Below are 19677 nucleotides of genomic sequence, written 5' to 3'. Positions count from 1 at the left end.
GACCGTCGAATCCCATACCCATAGAATCAACAAAATCAATGCAACGAAAAGTGAACAGCGGAAATATGTATTTTCCAAATTGTGTCTACATTTGGTGCGTGCTGCGAGTGTGTGTGTACAATCATAATAAAAAAAAAAATAAAAAAACGCAGTGAAACGCGTTCTGCGCGTGTGAAAAATTAAAGCAACAGCAAAAAACAAAAAAAAAAAGAGACATTAAGCCAGTGGCAAGATCACAGACAGACACACAAAAGAGCACACAGAGGGAACACACACTCTCTCACACACACACACATAGTACCACAGCAGTCTGCACCCAGCAGAAAAAGGTTCGACGACAAACCCCAGGCAGCAGCAGACGCCTCTGCTCTGCTCTGACGGCTCGGTTCGGTTCGGTTCGGTTGGGCTGTCTTTGTTGAATTAGTTTTAAGTGCATTCATCATTAATTTAGTGGTCGCCCGCACCGGTTTCCAGGCTGGGGATACTCTTACGCACTTTTTGCTGCCGTTTTTTTTTTGTTCAAAGTGTGTGTAACCTTTGCAAAGGAAAAATCAATAGCAACAGACGTAGACATTTATTTGCCCCTGTTTATGCGAGTATATGTGCAGCCCTTGGCGTCCCGTCCTCTGTCCTACTCCTTCCTCCTGCCATTGGCCGGGACCAGCAACAGCAACCCTTGCAGAACCACAAGTAGACCCCCAGTTCGAGACCCCGTTCTCAGATAACAATGCATATTTAACTGCACCGGAAAAATGAGCAAATATTATAAATAAAAGCAAAAGTTCCCAGACCACAAGTGCAGCCAAAACGACAGCAATCGTCACAGTTGGGCCGGGTCGTTGCCTCAGACTCTGACGCTGCCCATCGACATCCTCGGCCGTTCGCCCTGCCGTCATCGTTGCCCCGTTCATTGAGCAAAAAAGCTGTTCCAGAAGTTGTCGGCCACATCTCTGGTTGGCATTCCGATTCCAATCGACCATTTCTGACTTGCGTCCAGCTTGCGCATGGCAGCCCTTGTACCTCTACTCTACTCTCTACTGCTGCTCTCATCCCATGCGACCCGGTGTCATGTCTCATGTCCACACAATGGACTGACCAACGAATACTCAACAAAAATCCAAATTCTAAAACTACCTTCATTCGATCTGTGTAGAAATTTCCCTTGATTTTGGTTCATTATCTTCTAGGGACTTTTTTCTCAGAGAATTTCCTTTATCGACTTTTTATCACTATCATGATTATCATGACAGTGCTGTATGTTCAACCCTAAAATAATCTGGCGTTCGGGATTAGTCTCTAAAAACACCCACAAAAAATGAAGCTCAATAGGAATTTCGATGGGCTGCAACGACACAGATTTTCTTCCGATTAGTTTTTGAACAGATGTTTAGTTCAAGAGCAGAGCCTGGCCGGCCAAACAGCTGTTAATTTGGATAAAAGTACAACAAAAAAAGTGTCAAAAGTTTGTTTTAAAAATAAAATAAACAATTAAAAGTGATGCTTGGCTGTGAGGCATGCATGTTTCTCCAGGTTAAAGACTTTACACATTGGGTTGGAAATTCAAACAAGAGGCAACCGAATAGATTCAGTGTGATTCGGTATTCGATTTGTTCGGTCTGTTGGAATCAGTGTCTCAGCTTTCTCAATCAAACGATGCAAATACAGCCATTTTTTTACTGAATCAGATCCTAAAATTTCGATTTTTTTTTCTCGCTCACTACATTTGATTTTTCAGGCAGAGCGAACGAGAAAGCAGCACACAAATATGCTGATAGCAAGAGAATGCTTTGCGTCAAATAAAAGCATTAAAGTCGCCTGAGTATAGCTGTATGATGAACATACAGCTGAACATACATTTAAAGCTGATCTCACCTATCTTACAGTTAGTTCAAGTCTAGTGAAATATTCACCCTTTGGATATATTCAGGAAATAGAGATTTGGAAATTCCATTAACCGATTTTGTTTTACTATTATTACTATTATTAATTATCAAATATCAAAGAATGTTGACATTTTAATTTACTTAAGTAAACGCATGGTAGAACCTCGAAAGCATTCCTAGCTGGTGCAACCGAACACCTACAATACATTCCAAAGAAATTGTGCTCCACCAGTCAGTCAGTCAGTCCTTTCTTGCCACCTAACAGAATGTGTAATAGATGCAAATAGGTTTGGAAGGGTACTACTGATTGAGTTCCATGGAAACGGACTGACACATGGCAGAGCAAGTGCATACTTGGTCCGTTTCGGCCTTAGCTTATCTGAGATCTCAATTTCATGTGATTTCTGCAAGCTCAGCAGCCAGGGCCCTTTCTCCTGCTTGCTTACGCTCAATCACGCTTACGCAGATTACGCTTGTCGCATTCCCCGGGAAAAACGATCCGCCGCTGCCGCTGCCGCCGCCGCACATTCTTTGGATATCAGCTTACCGGAGGCCGCAGATATCCGACAACAGCTGGGGCTTGGGCTTGGTGGCATTGGTATTCTCGCTGTATGGATTGGCACTCACATTTCAATTTCTTTTCGCAGCTTGACCGACTCGCTCGCAGATCTCAAGGATTGAGCAAGATGGCTGCCACTACCGCCAAGCAAGCAGGACACACTGTTTTATGACTCTGAGGGGGAACCCAGAGAGCGAGAGAGCGATTAAGCGACGAGAGAGAGTCTAAGAGCGTCCCAGAGTGAATTAGCAGCCAGAGAGAGAGCAGGAAGAGACCCAAGGCCGCCATCATGGTCGACAGCGTGCAGTGCCCCGTGTGCACCTTGTACCTGCATGCGGGTATGAATCTCTCCGACCACCTGGAGACTCATCCCAAGGAGCAGGTCATCAAGGCGCTGGTGCAGATGACAATTGTGGGCAACACTGGCATGGGCAATGCCCTGGCGGCGGCCATGCTGGGCAATGGCTCATCAGCAGCATCAGGCGGTGCAGATGCCGGTGGCTCCGAAGACACCGCCGCCGCCGCCGCCTCCTCGGCATCGTCGCCATCTGTGGCTGATGTCAAACCAGTTGTTGTGGCCGCCAGCTCATCGGTAGCCAAACCCATAACATCAGCCTCGAATGCATCCACGGCGTCCCTGCAGCCGCCTCCACTCTCCTCCTCCTCAGCGAGCAATAGCTGTAGCAGCAGCAGCAGCAAATTGAGCAATCCACCGATGAAAGCACTGAAATGCGCACCGCCCACGACTGAGGCGCGAGCCAACAACACATCCAACAACGCACCCACCACAAACAGCGCAATGACCGCACTGTACCAGCCACCGCTGGTCACCACGGACTATCGCTACACTAATCAGCAGCAGACGAGCTTCGCGCGTGGTACCAGCACAGCCACAGCGACCGCCACTCTGGTGATACCACAGGTGCCCCAGCAGCACTTCCTCGCGAGCAGCCATCCCCCTCAGCAGCAGCAGCAGCAACAGACCCACTTTACCCATCAGCAGCAGCAGCAGCAGCAGCATCCTGGCCTGAAGTTTACCTATGCCACCACGCTGCCGCCCCCTCCGCCGCTGCAGGTGAGTGCCAGAAACATTGCCCTGAATGTTGCCCCTGAAAGTTTCAACTAAGTTCAAGTCCATTCCATTCCACCAGTCTCCCCTTTTAGTTGCATATTTTCAAGAAATTTTCAATTCGCAATCAAGAAATCAAGAAATATGGAAAAACCTTTACCCTTCCTTTGGGGAAGCATTTGATTCAAGAATATAATTTCGATGGCGTTTCTTTTAGACGCAAGTTCCCCCCAGACACAGTTCAGTTTGTACTTCAATGTCTTGGGAATGGTTTGCCTCCTGTCATTTGTAGTTCTCCTGAGATTCGCTCACACAAATTTTCCTTTTCTATTGGCAGCTCTTCACGCAGCAGCAGCAACAACAGCAGCAGCAGCAGACAGTAACGCAACCGCACCAGAAACCTCCTCCCGCCTATGGAGCCGCCATCAGTCAAATACGATCTCAGCACAACCAAAACAAGCAGCAACATCAGCAGCAGCACCAGCACCAGCAGCAGCAGCAACAGCAACAGCAGCAGCAACAACAGCAGCAGCAACATGTGACCGTTCATCATAACGTAACCCTGGCACCACCGTCGACGGCCCCAACAGCAACAGTAGCAGCAGCAGCTGCAGCAGTAGCTGGAGGCAAGCACACCGGCAAAGCACACACGGAAGTATTCCTGAATCCCCCACCACCGCCGCTGCCACCGCAGGCGCATGCGCAGCACCAGCAGAACCAGCATCATCATCACCACCAGCAACAGCAGGCACAGCAGTCATCGATGCCAGTGGCCCTTACAACTTCCGCCCCCAGACAGCAACAGCAGCAGCAGCAGCAGGCGGTGACATTGCAGGCTTACGGATCTGCTGCAGGCAGCTGCTCCACTTCCTCATCGACGACTGGTCGAGGGAGCCGTCAGACCAATTCTCCCTTTGGCGCATTGCTCAATGCGGCGGCGGCAGCTGCCAGCTCCTCGCCCTCGTCCGCGTCTGCATCGGCCGCCTCGGTGTTGCGTTATGCAGAGTCGCCAGTGGCGCATTATCTGGAGCGGGATAACGGGGACTTTATTGTCCAGGAGACGCCCAAGCATATTGTGGAGTGCGTTGAAAAGGAGGACGGCGAGTTCTCCGTGATCGAGCGCATCTACCAGTCGCCTCCCAGTGTTCTCCACATACACGACGACGACGAGGACGACGAAGATGACGAGGACGATGATGATGATGAGGAGAACGAGGCGGCACCGCAGGACGAGCACGATCATGTGGAGGATGGGGACGATGAGCGGGACGAGAACAGCCGCTGCCGCAACTTGACCAAAACAACGAAAAAGTCGCGCAAGACAAAGCCCAAGCGAACCTCCAAGAAAACCGCGCGGCAACATCTGTCGGACGAGGAGTTCATGAGCATCAGCAGCGGGTGCGAGAGCGACTCGGAGCCGGAGACGAAGATGGAGGTGCAGGCGGTGGTACCGCCTCCTCTGTGCACGGCCCCATCTACGAGCAGTGCAGCGGCGGCGGCGGCCGCAGTCGCCACCGCGTCCACCCTGGCCGATGGCCATTCGAACTCCACCTCGAACTCCAATTCGAACTCGAATGCCAAGTCCAAGAAGAACCGCATCACAGTGCTCAGCGATGTGCCGCTCAACATGAACGAGTACCTCGATCTGATGGGCAACATTGTGGCATCCAGTCGCATCGGCACCTCTCGGCCATTTGCCGCCGTGGCGCCCATTCCCCTGGTCAAGGTGGAGAAGGAGGAGCCCCTGGATGAGTACGACAATGCGGAGGGGCATATGTCGGATGCGACGGATCCCATGCTGCTGCTGGAGCATAAGCCCAGCTTGGAGCAGAGCTGTGGCACAACCAGCGTCATCCGCATGGCCAGCGCCATGTCGGCGGCCACGGAGGACTTCACCCAGCCGCCGCCCATGAAGGTCGAGGTTGAGGCCACGACGCTGCTACCTCAGCGGTTCTCGACTCCTGCCCAGCTTCGTGGACCCAAGAAATTAGTCATCAAACCAAAGGCCACGGCAACGGCAACGACGACGACGACAACAACAACAAAACAAAAGACTGACACCCCATCTTCCTCGAGCGCGGATCCTCCAGCATCCAACTGCACCTCCTCATCCATATCAAAATCCGCCACGGAGCTGGTTCACATTAAGAGCGAGATCACGGAGATGCCGTCGAGCAGCATACTGGAGAAGCATCTGACCACACGAAAGCACTCGACGGTCAACGATGACGATGCTCGGGTGCTGCTGGAGTTTGCCAATTCGAAGCAGCCGTCGACACTCGCAGGCACCGCCTCCAGCACCACCTTTGTGGTGAATGCCAATTCTGGTTTCCCCTCCGCGGGCTCTGTGTTTGCCAGCAGCACGGGCACGGGGGCGCCGAAGGCGGGCCCAGCCAAGCCGGGCGAGGAGTACATTCTGCCGGACAACAATCTGGAGGTGGACGAAATTGTGATATCCTCCTCGTCTTCCTACGCCTCATCCGTGGCGCAGGTGCATCCATCGCTGCCCGCATCGCTGCAGCCACCAGCAGCTGCCGCTTCCTTTAACGACTTCAATTTCCTGTACCACCAGACCACAACCACGGCCACAACGTCCGCGAACTGTGCCTACTTCACGCCCTTTGGCCGCCAACAACAGCAGCAGCAGCAGCAACATACGCAGCACGGAGTCAGCGATGCCACAAATGCAGCCACCTTGGCCTCCTCTTCCAGCAATTCCTCGGCGATGGATCACGACTCGATGAATGCCACGTTTCGGGTGGCCAAGACGCAGTCGCTGCAGTCCTGGTACCAGCCAGATCAAGATCACGATCCACAGAATCAGGCAGCAGCTGCAGCATCAGCAGTCGGAGCAGGAGCGGGAGCGGGAGCATCCTCCTCGAGCCAGAACCAGAACCATGAAGGGGCGCAGCCCACCAACTTCAATGCCGCATTGGCTGCAGTCGATTGCTGCAGTGTGGCCGTCGATGGGGATGTCAAGTATCTGGATTTGGACGCGTGCAAGCGGGAGCAGCTGAGCAGCAGCAGCAATCTGCCATCAGCATCCGCCTCCACATCGACAACATCTTCGTCGTTCGCTGGCGCGGCCACAGAGAGCAGCCTCGTGGGTGGGCTCAACATACGCACCGATGAGAAAATGCCCGCCAAGGGCGAAATCTCAGAGCAGGAGAGCAACTGTGACATCGAGAACTCGTGGAGTCAGTCGGTAAGTGCGCAGAGGAGGGTATCTTTCCCACAGATCAGTGAATGAATATATTTCTAATAAATTGTATGCATTTTTAGGTGTACGGCGACATATCACAGCGATACTTTAGGAATCAGTTCACTGGCGGCTACAATCCCGACTGGCGGCAAGACTACTATCCGGTGCAGGATCTCAGCGCTCAGCAGCGGGAGCACAAGCGGTAAGAGCAGCGTTTTGAATTGCTCGAGCCCATCATCCATAGCCAGATTACATATTCCGCTTGAAACTGTTTTTTTCGCAGATTCGATTTTAATGCTGTCGACGACGAGGCCTCCTCGAGCTCCAGAAAGAGTCATCTGATCGATGATCAGCCGGCAGCCACCACTTCCTCGACGTCTTCGGCATTGCTGGCTGGTCCACCAATCGCATCAACGTCCAGGGCTGCCGCTGAGGCGGCGGAGGCAGCAGCTTCGGCTGCTTTGGCGCAGCGCAAGCCGCATCGTCGCAAGCTCTACAAGTGTCCGCATTGCGAGGCCATCTTCGAGAAGCTGAAGGAGCGGAATGCGCACATGATTGGCGAGCACAACTATGTGCGTCAGAATCGACGTCTGATTTGCACACAGCCGCAGATCGGTGATGCATCGATGTTGCCCCCACCACCGTCTCAGCAGCAACAGCAGCAGCAGCTGCTCATGCATGCGGGCGTTGGGCGTTGGCATGGGTAACGGTAGCGATGAAGGTGTACAAGAGGATTCCAAAGATGGCATTGTCAAGATCAAGCAGGAACAGTGCCAGGACAGGCCGGATGTAGAGCAGATTGAGACCAGCCCCGAGCTACTGACCGATGTCAAAGATTCCCAGCTGCTGGGCATTGGCGATGGCGAAGCGGATGGTGATATCAAGCCGCCCAGTCAGCTGGACCAAAAAATGACACTCCCGCCATTGGCGATGACCACGCCAGCCGCCAAATTGGCGGCTTTATATCGAATGCTTATTTCCTACAACGAGTCGAAGCTGGGACAGGAGCACAACAACCTCAACGAGCTGGAGCAGAAGGCGATGGAGAAGTCCATCTTTCTGTGCTATGTCTGCCGCACCGACTTTCCCTCCGTTAAGCTCTACGATGCACATCTCACGGAGCATCCCGCCGAGTGCTTCACCTGTGGCAAGAAATTCTACAGGTGGAAGAACTTCTCCCTGCATCTGAAGCGCCACTTGGGCTGGAAGGAGTTTGGCTGCTATGTCTGTGACAAGAAGTTTGTCGTGCGAAGCGCCCTCGTCGAGCACATGCGCATGCACACGGGCCAGACGCCGCTCAAATGCAAGATATGCGGTGAGTAGGCGCCTCAAAAACATACCCATAGCCATAGCGAATTGTTCTAATTAATGCTTCCTTTTGATTGATAGGCAAAAAGTTTAAGCGGTATTCGAATTTGACGCAGCATCGCAAGCGTCACACAAAGGTGATGGTGCGCAAGAAGGAGTACGTGTGCCACTGCGGCGAGGTGCTGCCGTCGAAGGCACGCTTCCTGTGGCACAAGGAGACGCACGATGTGAAGCCCAAGTGCTGTCCGTATTGCTGCGACCGGTTCGTGCATGCCAACTCGCTGCGCCGCCACATACGGCTGGCGCATTCGGATAAGTTCGACTACGCCGAACCGATGGAGTGTCCCATGTGCAAGCAGATCTTTGCCAAGACCTCGATCAAGGCGCATATGGCCACGCACTCGACGGATCCGCAGTACGACTGCGCCATCTGCAACAAGAGCTTCTCCACCAAATGGAATCTCAAGATACACTCGTGGGTGCACGCCAATCGGACGGCGAAACCGTTCAAATGCGAGTACTGCCCAAAGGCGTTTGTGCGAGAGCTGGACTTCAAGAACCACATCAACGCACACAAACAGATAAAGCCGTACACCTGCGAGTACTGCGGCTGCAAGTTCATACGAAAGTACAACTACATGAGGCACCGACGCGAACACCACGGCACCAAGAAGTTCACCTGCGACCAGTGCGACAAGTCATTCCATCGGCACTACTATCTGATCGAGCACCGTCGCATGCACACGGGCGAGCGGCCATTCACCTGCACCATATGCGGCAAGAGCTCCACCACCAAGACCAATCACAACAAGCATCTGAAAATCCATCACTCGCGCGATCCCTTCACCGTGGAGGTCTAAATGAATAATAATCTAACTAACAACTAACGTCTAATATAACCATTAACTAGGTAGTTGTTCATGACTCTTCTCTGTGTGTACTACGTGTGTCTCTGCTGATGCAAAAGCATCATGCAACAGCAACAGCAAAACAAAACAAATTAGTATTACTTATCGAACTATTATATATTTAGTTTACATACGCGAATGCCAATTCTTGATAAAACAAAACAAAAAAGAAAAACAATTTCTTGTTCGAAATGCAAGAAAAACAGACATACAACAGACAGACAGACAAAACAAACGAAACAAAACAAAACAATTATCACAATAACAACATTTTACTAATCGTACATTTTGGATGTGGTTTAAGAACTTAGCTAAATGTAAAGTGTTTCCTTTCCCCCCCCATGCCCATCCGCATCCCCACCCCACCACCACCACCATTTTCCCCCAATACGCAAAAGGCATGCGAATGGCGGAATCGTTTTGCCTGCTTTAATCCCGTTTAGTTTTAAACACATTTTAGTAAAATATGGCATACCTAGGTCAGTGCAATATACATATGTATAAGTATACATCAATTACTTATTATGCCGCAAAAACCATTTAGTTTCTGTAATTTAGTTCGCAATAGGTTTATTCATTTATGTATGTATATCGATGGGTTTTGCGGGAGGCGAAGCCCCAATCCACATATAGTTAATTTAAGTTAGCCACAATTGGTTCTACAAAACTTTCGAGTTTTCCAAACTTGAGCACATTCGAAGCGAAGGACATACCTACACACATACATACACAGAAAACGAATCCCATCTAACAACTTGTTATATAATTTGTATTTTTCTAATTGAAGAGATTACTCTCTGCCAGCAAATCGAACGTAAGCGAACACAACTGTCATATTGGATAAACAATTTCGATGTACGTAGAATATTCTTGATTTATAGTAGTTGCAACTTCTCTAGGCTATTTTAATGGATTGTTTCAATGGTTTAAAGCATCAATTAGTTAAAATTTCTAGCATTAAGTGAACAAAACATTAAGTCTAAATGAAATTTCATAATAATACCATGCAACCATGCATAATAATGATAACGAAAACAAAACAAACAAACAAAAAAAAACACAAAAAAATGAAAACCAAACAATTTTAAAATATTTACAAATTACATACAAATTTCAATGAGAACTAATGGAAAGAAACCCATTCTATGGAGGAAATAAATTCAATTTATGGATAATTACAAAACAATCATACGCGTATATATTTTATTTATATTTTTCTTTTAATCAAAAACTTAATGAGGTGACTCTCCGTTTAAAGAGCCTTTACGATTTCCACAGTCATCCCGGAGAAAAAAAACCAGAGCTCAGGTTTAACTGTGCTACCAATGCCAACGACCTCAGAAAGGTGAATGTTGACCTCGCCCTCTTGGCTGACTAATGACAACATGGGATTCTTCATGGCGATGTCAAGTTAATCAACTCATAATGTTTGCACGTGAACGGCATTTGGTTTTTCTTTTCAATATAAATTCCAATTTCATCCAATACCTTCCCTGCCAGTATATCCTAGTCATTCGTAAATGTCTCGGTTTCGTTGAAAAAGGTACATGGATATTAATTAATTTTAAATGATAATTTAAAGTTAATTAAAACATGAACAGATATGACGAAGCCAACACACGCGGTGTTCCCAAAGGGGACCCTATCTTAGTTTGTACTCGTTAATATGTTTAACATTTTTGCAAAGATAGAAACTATCAATTGAGGTAATAATTACGAGTATGGTTTACAATAGAGCGAGCGTATTGTTTCAATTGGTATTGGCTAATGATAGAAATCGACTTAGCCATAAAACATCAGAAAATACACTCGTGGTAAAACTAAATTTCACCCATCAATATAGTGCGAGCGACACTTTGAGATTATTTGAATAGTAGGAGGATTAATAATAAGGAGTAATAATAATTTTAGCCATGAATAATGAGAGCTTAATAAGCTATTGTTGTAGTTTTTTATTTAGGACCTGAAAAATTTTAGCCGTTTCCATAGAGCTTCGTCCGTTACATCTCTCTCTCTCTGTCCGTCCCCCTCATTTGGTTCTCTAACTCTAAGTCTACGATATCTGTGCGTTAAAAAAGACGGGTATATCCACACGAATCTAGTCATATACTCTTGGAGAACCGTGTATAAAAAGCATGATTTGATCCCCATTTAGACGACAACGGGAAGTGATGTTTTAATAAAATAACTCGGATAATTTTGGAATTTTTATAAGAATGTGTGTGTTTATTAATTTGATGAGTTAAGACAAAAATTAAAATAATATTGTTATACATATTCAATTATGTACTTATTTAAATGAAGACGCATATTCAAAATGCTTTCGAAAATTATGAATTGGATAGAGTACAAAGTGGTAACCTGTTTTCGTTTTTTTAGACGACAAAAATTAAATAATTCCGATTGTTTGTCAATTGAATAAGAGAATGTTGAAACTGAAAACTTCGATACATATTAATTTATGTTATAATGAAAATTAAGTAAATGCGCATATTCAAAATGATGTTGAAAGGTGAGAGTTTTTTATATATGTTTTGGATTATTTTCACTTTTTGAGGAACATCCAATTTTCAATTAATGGTTCATACAGTCGCTTTGTCGAGTTCTTATTCTCGAAGAGTTCGACTTCGATCAGCTTGTGACCATCTCTAATGGATTCGCTGGATGAGTCGAAAACTGCTTCGGAACGATCGCACTTGCTGGCGTGGTAGTTGGAGGGGTAGTGAACTCTGGCAAACACTTCAGGATAATTACAGAGGCAAGCTTGCAGTGCCTGATAAACGGTCTTCTCGCCGAATTTCTGGTTCCTCTTAACTCCGTGCAGTTTGACGCGGCACGAACGCAACGGGAACATAAACAGTTCCTCGGGCATCTCCTTCAGGTGGGCATAGGACACCGTTTCGGTGTCATGGAAATCAATGTAGTATACGGTGGCTTGTTTAGTGGGCTTGTGAATTTCCTTGACAGTCGCACGATACCATAGTTCATCCTTGGAGTAGCGGGCCAGACACAAAGCATCCAGCAACGGATGCAGTGGCGCCGCCTTATTTATCAGGGCGCTTGTTTCCTGGACCAGGCTAATATCACGTTTTGTGAACTCACACAGGCTTGGCGAAATTTGCAGCTCAGTAGCTGAGATTAGGCAGTCGATGGTACACTGGAACTCTTTCACTCCAGCCGGCAAAATGTGTGACTTGAAGGAGCCCTGGCCGCCATAGAGAGACCGAACTGTGGATGTGTCCAGTGGTGCGAAACTGGCGTTGTTCTTCATAGTCTTTGGGGTAAAAGAGTAAAAAGCATTATAAATAAATGTGACCTCTTCTCTAATAAGGGGGGCATATAAATACCTTATAGCGCAGCTGAATGCGGCGAAACAACTGATCCTTGCAAACGCCAAATTCTGGCTTCTCCTCAGTGCATGTTTCCTTGTCGTCATCCCCGTTCTCATCATCCTCATTGTCGATGCCTTCGTCGATGTCGGCATTCTCGAATTCCATTGAAACAGTGCTGTCGGCATCTTGGGGGCGTGATGGGTCCATGCTCATGCCATCGCCATATTCGACATCGAAATTATCGAAATGTGTCCCAATGTTGATTGGCTGACGCTCATCTGCCGCTTGTCGGCAGTCAATGTCCCGATCGAACTCGAAACCCTGTACATTCGTGTGCTTTACATTATACTTCTTTTTGACCGGCGGAGACTGGGCCGTTGAATGGGTTTCGTCGTTCACCCGCCGCTCTGGCCTCGTCTTAGCCGACATAATTGGACCACCCGCAGCCAAAGTCTCCAGCTCGTCAAAGACCTTAAACGCATCCAAAGTCGGCGTGGGCATTGAAATGCCTTTTTCTTTCACACGTGAGTCAACTGGCACCGCCATGCCGATGTGCAACATCATGGTGGCTACATCCACGGAATCCACCTTTATTTGGCAGGACGGTATCTGTTTGGGTCCACAGTGCTCTTTCACGCTCACGCTGCACACTTGCGTAACAATTTTCTTGTGCACGGTGTCCATCTCAATCAAGGTGTACTTTCCGCGCTTGGGCCGCACGCCGTGAATCGTCACCAGCCAGCAGAGTGCATTTAGCTGGGGAAATGGAGCGTATGGCAACAACTCTTCCGCCAATACCGTCTCAATGTTGCCGTAGTCCACGTATAACACCGAATAACCACCCGCGCTCTTGTGACCCTGCACAATGCCACGATACAACTCGTTGTCCAGGTGATAGGTGACCAGCACCGGCTGTCCCACGACATAGGTGGTCGTGGTTGGACCGCGACGCTCCATCATCGGTTTGAAGCGTTTCTTTAGCAGGTCGCGCATGTGCTCCGTGAATGGTTTATCGGAGGCCAGGCTCATATAGGGGTCACAGTCGTAGTTCACATTCGTGACGATGCCAGTGTAGAGGGATTTCTTGCACGGGCGTGGCGTCATCCAGCCAGGTGGCGGCTTCACCTGTCCTGTGGTGGGTGAGGATGTGCCGAAATCCATGAGAAGCTGCATCGGTGGCATACCCTCGCAGTGCTCAAAGGCCGGCTTGATTTTAAGCAATTTTGGTTCAAAAGTCTTTAGATATTCGCTTTCGTTCATTAGCGACTGCGCTGCCAGCTCCTCACTGGACTTGTTTGTTTCATCATCTAGCATCGGGTCCTTGTCAATCTGGTAGTCCTCCTCGGGATCCTTCTCGGCCACTCTGGCGAGGACGAGTGTCTCGTTGATATTGACAAACTTGGTTCGCGACGGTGTGAAGGGGCCCGTGACTAACCGTGTGCGAGCCATACAAGACGACGCTCATCGTCTGGCCGTGCCTGCCATGGCTAACCGAGTACAGCTGATCGTAGGCCTGTAGCTGGTCCTTGAAGAAATCAATGTTGTCCGCCGTCCACTGTTCGTTCTTGGGTCGTAGGCCATACAGTTGGCAGCGCTGGGCACTGGCAGCGATGTGTTGCTGCTCCTCGGATACCGTGGCGAGGCTCACATTTTCCACATCGCGCACCAGTTCGCCCAGGTCACGCAGTTGTACCTCGTAGCGTGGCAGATCGTTTTCATTGGTCGGCTGGTTGACGTGCAACACGACGCCTCGGTGCCAGAGGGCCGCCAAGTCGCCCTGGGCCCGCACCTGCACATAGCACATGTCGCGCTCCTTCCAGTCGAACTTGATGGGGTTGTTCTGGTAACGATCGGCAGCGTCTGCCTGCACATCCTCCTGGAGCTTCTGTATCGAGGACTTGAAGCTGGGCAGGGTCACGTAGAACTCGTCTGGATGGCGCACATGCAGCAGCTCAACGTGCACATGCTTTTTGCGTTGCTTGTCTGGCAGTAGCGGCGACAATGGCACGCTGTCCTTCTGCAGTTCGATGAACTTGCGGGTGTCCACATCGAGGGGCATGACATTCACTGGGGCAACGTCAGCCTGCTGGCTACTTTCGCCATTCGAGGCGCAGTGCTCGAGGGCCACCATTTGGACACCAACGCTAAGGGACTCCGAACTGGAACGGATGACGTCCAAGGTCACACGGTACACATCCTCGTGCACGCTGATCACCTCCATGTGCATCTTGGGATTCGAGGTGAGCTGCTTAAACGCAGCGATCGCTTCCGGCGTCCACAAGTAGTCGTTCGCCTGCAGAGTCTCCACATCGGCCAGACAGCACTTGATGCTCAGCTCTCTTTGCTCTCTCTCTTCCTTGGGCAGCACGAACAGCTGTGCCCAGGATACCTTCTGCGTGGATCCAAAGTCGACGAGTCGAACTATCACGTACCCTACGAATAGAAACGATAATTGTAGCACCTCACGCTCACGCTCACATGCCTCATCGGGCACTGCACTGCACTGCACTCACCATCTTTCAACAACATTTCGATGCAAACGCGCACCCAACGGTCCTCCAATTGCATCACGCAACCCATTTGCAGCCGCCCCACAAAGATGTTCTCCAGATTGTCGAGATCCATGCAGTCCATGGTACGCCTCAGCGAGTCCTCCAATTCGGCGCGCTTGCGTTCTAAGTCGTGTCGCATCACATAGAACTCTTGGGGATGATTCACATGAAGCATTTGTATCATCAGCACATCGCCGATTTGTTGTTTAGTCTTGGGAATGCGTTGGGCCTTTGGGGCCATCAGTTGCTCCAGCTCCGCGGCAGAGCCACCACGAGCACGCGCCAGTCCAGCGTATAAAAAGGCTTCGCGCACAGATATATCGGCCTTGTAGTTGGTGGTGATGAGGTCCACTTCGTGATGTTGATGCGACAGGGCTCGCTTTACGATCACATGTACGGGATGCCTGCAGGGGGAATCAGCAGGGTGTCAGCACGGGGGTCAGATCTGCATTCATTTACTCATCACTTACTTATTCAGCACCATCTTGAAGTGGGTACTGGCCCGAGTATCCCACATCGCAAGCCTCGGCTTCAGATCGCTCAGGCTGCAGTGGACCGCTGCGTAGGGGAACAGGGTCAAGCGATAAGGAAGTTCATGGAAGCTGCAAAAGAATTTCAATCATTTTCAAATGATATTTCAACAGATGTTCATTCACTCATTCACTTACTTGCTGCTGTGCACCATGAGATTCAGGCCGATGTCTGGCAGAAAGACATCATAGGTGTCGGGTATCTCTGTCAATTTCTGGCTGACAAGGACGCGGTGGAAGCGATCCTCGTCCTTGTGGTAGGCAATGTAGTGCTGGCCCACCACAATGTCCACGGGCGTGGAGCTGGGCGTCAGGACATACGAGTCCAGTTCCGTGCGCAACTGCTTGGCCGCTTCAACGCCCTGCACGTAAAAGTCCTCGGGTGATTTGATGGCAAGCACACTCACCTCTGCATTGGACTTGAACCAGTCGGTGGGGCGTGTGGTATTGGCATTGGTATTCCCCTTTGATTCGTTTAGATTCGTGCTGATATCCATTGCCGAGAAGGTTCGCTCCAGTTCGTTATCCTGTGCCGGCGCTGCTCTATAATTAATCATCGGGCGACGCTTTTGATTTTGGTTCTGGCTATTGGCATTCGGATTCGGATCACTTCGCTCAGCACGCATCCGCGGGTGAATAACAGCCTGCTGCTGGTACATGTTTTCCTTGCCGCTGCTCGATGTCTGGAAGAAGGAGTTGGCGCCATTCGCGCTGGACACACTGCTGCTGTTGCGCTCGAGCTCCGACCGGAAGCGCACCACAATGCGCGGGTCGATGTAGTCGCACTCGAAATGCTTCTCAATCATTTTGTGCAGCTCCAGGCAACCGCCGGACAAGCTGAAAAAATATGCACAAGAGTTGAATAAATGTTTTTGGGCACACTGAACACCGAACACTGTAAATACCGATAGGGATTGCCGTCCACCTTGCTCACTTTCACGGAGCTTGGCATTTTCTCCAGATTTTCACTGGTCAGACGCAACAGCTCCTTGAGCCAAAAATCCTTTGGCGCTGGGCTGACAGGCGTCGTGTCCTTTTCCAGGAATTGCTGCAGTTGCTGTGCCCATGGAAGTAGCAGATAATAAATAAATAAACAAATAACACACACAATTTGTCCACTCGCTTACCTTGATCACAGCCTCGTAACCATTCAGCATATCCATCGCTTTCTTCAGCTCCATTTGGCCCGGCTGGCTGGACTCTCGCAGCTGCTCGGTGAGCTTCAGTTCGGACATCTGAAGGAGGCCGTGCAGCTGGCCATAGCGCTGCGTTATGCTGCCCAGCACCTCGACGGCATAGCCGCTCTGCTTCGCATTGGCCGCGCGCACCACCTGCGAAAGACAAGACACAAAATTACCGCAGTTTTAATGCAAAAGATACAAATGCAGATTAAAATGATGTACATTCTAATAACATGGGGCTCTGCCGCGCCGCCACCTCTCCAGCAGGTGAACGGCAGGCAGGCACAGTGTCTGCTCAACGCGGTTCAACTTTTAATTGTGAATTTCTCAATCGGCAATTTGGAGGCAACTTCTTCTTCCTCTGCTGTTCATCCTCCTCGCCTCCTCTTTGTTTGAGTTGCAATGATCATTATCAGAAATTGTTTGGCTCTTGGTTTGGGGTTTTTGAAAGTGATTGTAAAAGCAAACCCAAACTAAAAGCTGGCTGGCTGGCTGGCTGGCTTATGACAGCTGATTTGTAGCAGATGACAGGCAAGTTCGCGCCAATGGCTGGTTCTCCCATAAAAGGGAGATCCAAACCGATCCGATCCGATACGAACCGATCAGATCAGATCCCAAACTCGACAACATCTCAAGTGTTGTCGTGTAAATGATGCCGTCGTGTAGGAGCCCGAATCTGGCACATCATTAAAATGAAACTTGGTTGGTTTTTTTTTTTTTTTTTTTGATCTGCCACTCCATTGCCTCGGGCCACGGGTACCTCCTCGTCGGGTAATGTGAAATCAATTCACTTGACCTTGTCAAGGGTCTTGCCACTTGATGTGTCTTGTGGCTGTTAGACATAGACATTTTCATTGTTTACCTTGTCTATCCACACCCCACACCACACCACCCCTTCCATCCATCCATCCATCCATCCATCCATCCATCCACTACACACACGTCAACCAGCACACATCGCGGGACAGAGTGAGAGCCTCTAGATACCGCGTTTCATATTCATATTCCTATATTGTACATACAGTCCGTCCCCTCGCCAATTAGTTTTAATGGTCGCCCAGCCTCGAAAAAAAAAAAAAACTTTTCAATAATCCGCAATCTCAGGCCCCAATTCGAATTATCACAAGCAGCAAACGGCAAGCAGTCAACGACTGACTGACTGACTATCCACTTCCTACACAGGCCACGAGTTTTATGGCCGCATTAAAGAACTCTGCGAGTGGGCACCCCAGCCCAAGCCCAGGCCAGCCACGTAACAATAATAACAACAGCCAAACAGAAATTAAGCAACCCAGCCCGGCCAAAGCAGCCTATGGCTTTTATTCCTTCTGCTCTGCTCTGCTCTGCTCGGATCTGGCTAAAATGTGAGAGCACGTCATGAGCATATTCGTTTGACTTAGAAGCCAACACACAACACAATGGGGCAGGAGGGGCCAGAGCTGGACAAGCCGAAGCCACGAATACCCTTGCATGGAACGAGCCCTGCCAGGATAAAGTAAAAATTATAAGTATAAATCTTATTTAGTATTTTGTGGGCATATTTTTGTGATGATCAATCCTACGCAATTTATAGCCTGGCATAATTAAGAGATATTAAATGCTCGCCCTCTAGCTTATGTATTAGTGTTTGATCGCACATCAATCACTTTGGATAGTTTCGGTTCGGTTCGGTTCGGTTCGGCTGTGCTGAGCTGAGCTGGCTGCTGTCATAATTTGATCTGCTCTCTGATCAGCCTCTCTGGACATTGATTTAATGTGCCTTCGCGCATTGCATAACCTTGCGACGACTACATTTAATCGGTCATTTATTCGGGCAGTTCTTAAAGTTATTTTCCAGTCAACACTTTGCGGCGCAAACATTCAACCTATTAGCGCGTAATTAAAGTTACACAAAAAGCCAAATAAAATATGCGATTATTAAATGCAATTTTCATTCAGTGACTGGAAGTGAACAACATAAATTTCTTGTTTAATAATAAACTTTTGTAGTAAATAAGCCGACGGCAGTCTATCAGAGAGAGACAGAGAGTCAAGACACCGCCGCAGACAGTTCATTTTGGCCAGTTTATCAATTACAGACAAACGGACCGACGGACGGACGGGCGGACTGATCGGGCTGCACGGACACTCAATTTGGTGGCGTTTTGTGCCGCCTCGTTAGTCAGTTGTTCGGCTTTGGCTCAGAGTTCGTAATGCGTAATGCGTAATGACCAGGCTCGAGCTCGACTTTTGCCATTAATAATTGTTTCTCGTTTTATATAATTTGTGTACGCTCTTGCTCTTTTCGTATATCTATTTTTGCAATTAACCATGGGGGAAGCGGACGTTTCTGCACGCCTTGGGGCACACCGGAGAGGAGTGCTGTCTGGGCTAATGTGATTATGATTTATGTGGGAGGCCTTGAGAAAAGGCTTCTGGCTGCTGGCTACCGCTTGCCGATCCGATCCAGACAAGGCTAATTGAACATATGCTGGTCATGGCATGGCATGGGCCCAGCACCAAATAAATCAGTAAGCATTCAAATGCAGGCCCACATCGGAGACGAACGAAAACAACAATCGTGGCAGAAGCTTCTCTCTCTCTCTCCTTACTGCAGGCAGACATTTTGTGGCAGAGCTCTGTGCCACAAGGTCACTCGCGACACTTTGATGCGCTCCACTCCAAGCAGCGAAAGCCACCAAAAAATGAAAGGCCTCCAAAAAACATTCTAATAGTGCCAAAAAAAAAAAAAGAAGAAAAAAAGACACATTGTATATAAAATATATAGAAAAACATAGTTACATGATTAATTAAAAGCTGCTGCTGCTGCGGGTCTTGTCTGCTGATTTTTTGTTCTTTCGCGTCGCTTAATGGCCTGAGCGTTGGATTCGCAATTTGCGCGAAGGTTGTGTGCGCGACAAGGAGAGGAGAATAGGGTCTAAGTCTGTCGCCGGCGAACTGTGATTCATCGGCCAATTGGAAATTGCGTAAGGCTGGCAGGCTGGCTGGCCAGATTGGAGCAGAGCAGAGCTGAGGAGATCAGAGCAATGCCAGTTAGTACACAGGCTGGCTGGCTGGCTAGTTAGTACAATTAAAAGTGGGTGAGCAGATTGCGCTCAAGCTGAACATTTTCGGAGGCACGACAAACGAGTTCGCATCCACTCAGACTCAGAC

At 49.0% G+C, this 19677-nt stretch overlaps 2 protein-coding genes across 2 annotated transcripts in view; one reads left to right on the top strand and one right to left on the bottom strand.

The window, feature by feature from the left end:
• The first annotated feature begins 211 nt into the window (after window positions 1-211).
• On the top strand, window positions 212-10115 carry LOC111066981. Its single transcript, XM_041591700.1, has 6 exons — window positions 212-3517; window positions 3849-6716; window positions 6794-6915; window positions 6997-7389; window positions 7427-8028; window positions 8103-10115. The coding sequence occupies exons 1-6, from the start codon at window positions 2732-2734 to the stop codon at window positions 8879-8881; spliced, it is 5550 nt and encodes a 1849-aa protein (XP_041447634.1). The 5' UTR covers window positions 212-2731; the 3' UTR covers window positions 8882-10115.
• A 1017-nt stretch (window positions 10116-11132) lies between these two features.
• LOC111066827 overlaps window positions 11133-19677 on the bottom strand; it is a 60894-nt gene continuing 52349 nt past the window's right edge. The window contains 8 exon segments of the mRNA XM_041596402.1: window positions 11133-12203; window positions 12277-13692; window positions 13694-14694; window positions 14775-15217; window positions 15284-15415; window positions 15482-16150; window positions 16153-16400; window positions 16471-16674. Coding sequence (XP_041452336.1) covers window positions 11475-12203; window positions 12277-13692; window positions 13694-14694; window positions 14775-15217; window positions 15284-15415; window positions 15482-16150; window positions 16153-16400; window positions 16471-16674 — 4842 coding nt within the window. The 3' untranslated portion in view covers window positions 11133-11474.

This window comes from Drosophila obscura, unplaced genomic scaffold, assembly GCF_018151105.1.
Source record: "Drosophila obscura isolate BZ-5 IFL unplaced genomic scaffold, ASM1815110v1 contig_150, whole genome shotgun sequence".
In the NCBI taxonomy this organism is placed as follows: domain Eukaryota; kingdom Metazoa; phylum Arthropoda; class Insecta; order Diptera; family Drosophilidae; genus Drosophila; species Drosophila obscura.
This window is presented reverse-complemented; position numbering and strand designations above follow the sequence as displayed.

Coding starts and splice junctions, on each gene's coding strand:
- LOC111066981 (XM_041591700.1), top strand. CDS start 2,732: ATGGTCGACAGCGTGCAGTGCCCCGTGTGCACCTTGTACCTGCATGCG. Junction 6,717..6,793: donor AGAACTCGTGGAGTCAGTCG/GTAAGTGCGCAG, acceptor ATGCATTTTTAG/GTGTACGGCGACATATCACA. Junction 7,390..7,426: donor CAGCAGCAGCAGCTGCTCAT/GCATGCGGGCGT, acceptor GGGTAACGGTAG/CGATGAAGGTGTACAAGAGG.